We start from the raw sequence: 6136 nt of genomic DNA, 5'->3' as shown, positions 1-6136 counted from the left end.
ATGTCGAAGGGACCAGCTGTTGGTATCGATCTCGGAACCACCTATTCCTGTGTTGGTGTATTCCAACATGGGAAGGTGGAAATCATTGCCAATGACCAGGGTAACAGGACCACACCAAGCTACGTCGCTTTTACAGATACAGAGAGGTTGATTGGCGATGCTGCCAAGAACCAAGTTGCAATGAATCCCACCAACACAGTCTTTGGTAAGAAGGCTGCAGGGCTTACATAATAATTAGTATGTGCAGGGAATTAAGGTTGTGACACTGTTAGCTGTGGCGTGTTTTTTAAATTGTAGTTGAATTAGTGCTTTTCTTTCAAAATAAAAGCTTTGTATTTTATTCTCACTTCTGAAACTGGGCTAATTAGCCAAAGTTATTCTGAATATTTGGGTACTATGTGCTTTCTCACCGCACTGTTTTTGGCACTATGTTCAGTGGCCTTGGCTATTCGGCTACTGCTTATCAGTTGCTGTGTTTGCTATGAGAAAATATTGACAAAGCACATGCATCTCCAGGAGATAAGATCTCAGAATGCCTGTTCTGAGGCTTTGGCAGTTTGGTAACATCAGATAAAACACAACATTTGAGGCTTTTGTACAGTATTGTTAGAAGAGATGTTTTTATGTTGGGATTAATAAATTTTACACGATGAACTATTTTTGCAGATGCAAAACGGTTGATTGGACGTAGATTTGATGATTCTGTTGTCCAGTCTGATATGAAACACTGGCCTTTCACTGTGGTGAATGATGCTGGCAGGCCGAAAGTCCAGGTGGAATACAAAGGAGAGACGAAGAGCTTCTACCCAGAAGAAATTTCTTCCATGGTCCTAACCAAAATGAAGGAAATTGCAGAAGCATATCTTGGGAAGGTATGATCTGGATCTTCAGCCAAGTGTAATAAATAGCTGTAGGCCATTAACTTCAGATATGCACAGCTCAATCCTTTTCCTTGCTTTTTTGCAGACTGTAACTAATGCTGTAGTCACTGTACCAGCCTATTTTAATGACTCCCAGCGCCAGGCCACAAAAGATGCTGGAACCATTGCAGGGCTCAATGTACTGCGAATTATCAACGAGCCAACAGCTGCTGCTATAGCCTATGGTCTGGATAAGAAGGTATGTTATGGAGTGACAGTTATCTGATGTGGAACTAGTAAACCTGCCAGGTTAATCTTAACAATGGAATTGTGTTATGGAAATCAATGTGTGTTGGTTTTTATTTTCCAGGTTGGTGCTGAAAGGAACGTTCTTATTTTTGACCTTGGAGGTGGCACCTTTGATGTGTCAATTCTGACTATTGAAGATGGCATCTTTGAGGTGAAATCCACTGCAGGTGACACTCACTTGGGTGGAGAAGATTTTGACAACCGTATGGTCAACCACTTCATTGCTGAATTCAAGCGCAAGCACAAGAAAGACATCAGTGAGAACAAGAGAGCAGTTCGTCGCCTTCGTACTGCGTGTGAACGTGCAAAGCGTACCCTGTCATCAAGCACACAAGCCAGTATTGAAATCGATTCTCTCTATGAGGGTATTGACTTCTACACATCCATCACCAGAGCTCGTTTCGAGGAGCTGAATGCTGACCTGTTCCGTGGCACCCTGGATCCTGTGGAGAAGGCTCTGCGGGATGCCAAGCTGGACAAGTCACAGATCCATGACATCGTGCTGGTTGGGGGCTCTACTCGCATCCCAAAGATTCAGAAACTGCTGCAAGACTTCTTCAATGGCAAAGAGTTGAACAAGAGCATCAATCCTGATGAAGCCGTGGCTTATGGTGCAGGTAATTACAGCTGACAAAATGTGTTCTCTGTATTAGGGTGGGTTTCTCAGCGAGCAGGGCGCTGTCTGAACTGGTTTCAAAGCAGTGCAGGTCTGGTCTCTCCCACTTGGGTTGGTACTGCTTTTGAAAGCAATGAAACTTGGACTTGCAATGATGAATCAGATTCCAAAGCCATTCGTAGTTTCCACCAGAAGTCTACTGATGATGGCCAAAACCTTCCTTGGATGTCTGAGCGAGCTGTGAGGCCAGCTGTAGCACGTGGTCCCTCTGGTACAAGGTTCTTAATGTTCTGTTCTTCTTTCACAGCTGTTCAAGCTGCAATTCTGTCTGGAGACAAGTCTGAAAACGTCCAGGATCTGCTACTGTTGGATGTGACTCCTCTGTCTCTGGGTATTGAGACTGCTGGAGGTGTCATGACGGTCCTGATCAAGCGCAATACCACCATTCCCACCAAGCAGACTCAGACGTTCACTACTTACTCTGACAACCAGCCTGGTGTGCTGATTCAGGTAGGTGTGCAGCACTCGGATGATCTGACGGGGCATTTCACAATGATGCGTTGTACAATCTGCCAATAGCTGATACCTGACGTAAATTTTATGCAAGAGGTCTTGCAATTAGTTACCACTAATGAATATCTGGTTGCAGTGATGAAAGTGATTCCTAAGCCATTCGTAGTTTCCACCAGAAGTCGAAAGACTTGTGTTGGTCCAAGTACCTTCCTTGGATGTCTGAGCGACCAAAGCGCTTCAGTCTAATGGTGGTCTGTGATAACTGTGCATAGTCAAGGCTGATGCATTTGTTCCTGCTTGTACTGTAGGTGTATGAAGGAGAACGTGCTATGACTAAGGACAACAACTTGCTGGGCAAGTTTGAGCTGACTGGCATTCCCCCTGCTCCCAGAGGTGTACCTCAGATTGAAGTAACCTTTGATATTGATGCCAATGGCATCCTGAATGTGTCTGCTGTGGATAAGAGCACTGGCAAGGAGAACAAGATCACGATAACAAACGACAAAGGTAAATAACCGTGTGGTTCTGAGGGTGGAACTCTGGGCAAGGTCGCTTAAGGAAACTGAAGTGTCCAATTTGGTTTTGTACTGAGACTAGGTAATGATATATGTCCTCTGGTATATGGACGTGAGCCTTGGCTTTTAGTGAAGTAATCCTTAAGCTTATCAAAGCCTGTGAAGTCATTTCAGATAAAAGCACTTGAAAATCCTGAGTCTTGCATTCGTATCTTAAGTTAGTCTAGATAAATGTGTAATTCTGTACATATATAGCAGGTTAGTAATGCTCCACTAAAAATGGTTGACCAGGAAGTTGTAACATGAAATGTTCTGTGTTCTGCAGGCCGGCTGAGCAAGGAAGACATCGAGCGGATGGTTCAGGAAGCAGAGAAATACAAGGCAGAAGATGAGAAGCAGCGTGACAAAGTGTCTTCTAAGAACTCGCTGGAGTCCTATGCATTCAATATGAAAGCTACTGTTGAAGATGAGAAGCTCCAGGGCAAGATTTCTGATGAGGACAAACAGAAAATCCTGGACAAATGCAATGAAATCATCAACTGGCTGGACAAGAATCAGGTATGGTGCACTCTGTGTTTGGTCAGTGTTGGTCTCCAGCACTTCTTCCAAGTTGAAAGCCAGCTCCGAAGGAGGGATTGTTACTGGTTGCAGTGATGAAAGTGATTCCTAAGCCATTCGTAGTTTCCACCAGAAGTCGAAAGACTTGTGTTGGTCCAAGTACCTTCCTTGGATGTCTGAGCGACCACAGTTAGCAAGCACAGAGCTTTCTCCTCTCCTAATTGAGACTAGTAAGCAGAAAAGTCTCATCCTCTGTACTGCTTCATGAGTAGGCTGGCTTTATTGGGCAAAGTAGAAGGATTTTTGTTTTCATGCAAGTCTAGTTCAGGTCTAACTCTGGTTGTGTTGGGCAGCCTTGTTGCTGAGGCTGACTGGCACTAGATGGCTTTGTTTAGCTTGCAGTGTTCAGGCTGTGTCTGTCCACTTGCGGCAACAGCAGATGCTGAGCTCTCTGTCTCTTTCAGACTGCTGAGAAGGAAGAGTTCGAGCACCAGCAGAAAGAGCTGGAGAAGGTGTGCAACCCCATCATCACCAAGCTGTACCAGAGCGCAGGTGGGATGCCTGGAGGAATGCCTGGGGGCTTCCCTGGTGGTGGAGCTCCTCCCTCTGGTGGAGCTTCTTCTGGACCAACCATCGAGGAGGTGGATTAAAGATGCTGGGAAATGCATTCCACTAGCAGTTAGTGTTGGAGGACCCCTGCCTGGGGGTTAGATTGAAGGACCCAAACCTGTAGGCACATCTGGATATATTGCCAGATTAAAACTCCATAACTGAGCTGCTGTAAAGAAAAAAAATAAATAAAAATAAAATTAATTTTCTGGGCATTTTAGATACTTGAACATGTGCACAGGAGGGGAGGTGAATACCATTGCACTTTACAGTACTGTAAACAAGTGGAAATGCAATTCATGTCTTAAAGAATAAAAACTATTTAATGGGCATCACAATGTTTCTCTGTTGGATTCTTTGTATGTAAGGACTGAGGTGTCAAAACACTGCATAGAATTCTGTTCTTTGGGTCACTTTATTATAACTGAGTGAAAGCCTTCTCTGGCTCCAACAGCAAAGGCCAAATGTAAGCAGCCAGCTTTCTGAAGGAACTGGTTGTGCAGTAAATTGTAAATTACAAATTAGTAATTAGCAAAGGTGCTAAGTTGGTGATGAGGCATGTGAGAGCATCTCTACAAGTAAGCATAAGCTAAACTTCAGCTTCAAAGGCTCTAGGATCCCTCAGTATTGTTTTTAAAGCAAACCTTAAATACCTTTATGCAGTTGATCATTAATGCCTGATAGCAACTTTTCAGTATCTGAAGGGGGACTATGAGAAAGGAGCAGACTTTGGCAGGGTCTGTTGTGAATGGAGGAGAGGGGGTGGGTTTGAAGAAAAAAATAGTGTGGATTTGAGGGAGGTGTGGTTTTATCATTGCAAGATGTAAGGCAGTGAGACAGGTTCCCCATGGAGGTGGTGTTTGCAGGGACAGGGAGCCCAAGTCAGGCTGGGTGGGACTGCCAACCCGAAGATCAAATTGCCCAAAGCCTGATCTAACCTGGCCTTGGGTTACCTCCAGCCTTGGTCCCCCAGCGTGAGACAGGCACGGAGCAGATGTAGAGAAGGGCCACAAAGAGAAGCAGAGGTGTGGAGCACCTACATGAAGGGGAAGTGAGGGAGCTGTGCTTATTAGGCTTGGGGGAGGCTCTGAGGCTTGTAACAGCCTTCCAGTGCTCGAGGGAAAGCAGGAAATAGGCTGGCTTTACTCATCTGATAGCGATAGAACAAGGGTGAAGTGTTTAAACTAGAAGAGGTGAGGTTTAGGTTAGATGTTAGGTGGAAATTCTTACTCAGAAGGTGGCGAGGCCCTGGCAGTGCTGCCCAGAGAGCTGCAGTGCCCCATCCTGGAGGTGTTGAGGTGTGGGGCACCCAGCCTGTAGCATGAGGGTTGGAACTGGGTGGGCTTTAAGGTCCCTTCCAACCCAGTCATTCAGTGATTGCTTGACTTCTTTGTGTTAGGATTTGCTTAGTGATTGCAGATCAACTCCTGAAACTGCATGAGCTTCAGAATGAACTGCTCTTAGAGCTAGCTATGGTAAACCCACAGTAGCAAACATGCTTTTAAATATGGAGGGAAAAGTAAGCATTTACCAGCTCTAGGGTTCTGTACCCTGTGCTCCCTGGGGGAAGGTGAATTATCAGGGATTGCTTATCATCCATTGCTGAGCTGGGAGGTGGCTTTGTGCTGCCTACGAGTCACATCAGTGGGGAAGGGTGACGCACAGGCGCTGTGATAGGAAAATACGGTACTTAGTTACAGACTGCTATGCACCCTTGTATTAGAACTGCAGAGTTTGGGGCTGCACCCATTAGAACTGATCATTTTTTAACCTGGTTCTTGAGTGACAGCATTTTCCTCTCTTCCCTGGTCAACTTCTTTCTCAGTATGGGGAAAAGACTGAGCTCCTACAGCAGTGCTTAACCAAAGGGGGGAAAACGAAGGGCTGACAGCTTCACATTCCCACTCTGCCTCTGTAGGGCGTGCTCTCTGTCCAGGTGGATTTTCAGGGCTGCTGAAATGCTATGAGCTAAGAGCAGCAGAAGGCATTTCTAAAGGGTGCAAGTCTTCACTGGGCATCTCAGCAGGTGTTTAAATCCTGCACTTGTACGCACGTTAGATTCGAATTAGGGTTTCTGGTAGGAAAAGGCTGTGAAGGAGGCTGACAGCCCTGTTAGGGGTCCCAACACGAATCAGCTGTGGGGGAGGCTGCAGCCT

General features: G+C 45.6%; 1 protein-coding gene across 2 annotated transcripts; it reads left to right on the top strand.

Moving 5' to 3' along the window:
- Nucleotides 1–4305, top strand: HSPA8 (heat shock protein family A (Hsp70) member 8; the record flags this gene model as incomplete). Of its 2 annotated transcripts, XM_079545752.1 has the most annotated exons (8): nt 1–205; nt 667–872; nt 967–1119; nt 1231–1786; nt 2093–2295; nt 2607–2805; nt 3139–3371; nt 3836–4305. In XM_079545752.1, the coding sequence occupies 8 exons, from the start codon at nt 1–3 to the stop codon at nt 4019–4021; spliced, it is 1941 nt and encodes a 646-aa protein (XP_079401878.1). In that variant the 3' UTR covers nt 4022–4305. The 2 variants fall into 2 exon arrangements, with proteins under 2 accessions (XP_079401878.1, XP_079401879.1); XM_079545753.1 differs by lacking the exon at nt 3139–3371 and having other exon boundaries at nt 2607–2691; nt 3924–4305.
- Nucleotides 4306–6136: the final 1831 nt, after the last annotated feature.

Source organism: Tetrao urogallus (assembly GCF_951394365.1).
Source record: "Tetrao urogallus genome assembly, chromosome: 22".
NCBI classification, from domain to species: Eukaryota; Metazoa; Chordata; class Aves; order Galliformes; family Phasianidae; genus Tetrao; species Tetrao urogallus.
The sequence above is the reverse complement of the archived record's forward strand: the minus strand, read 5'-3'. Positions and strand labels throughout refer to the sequence as shown.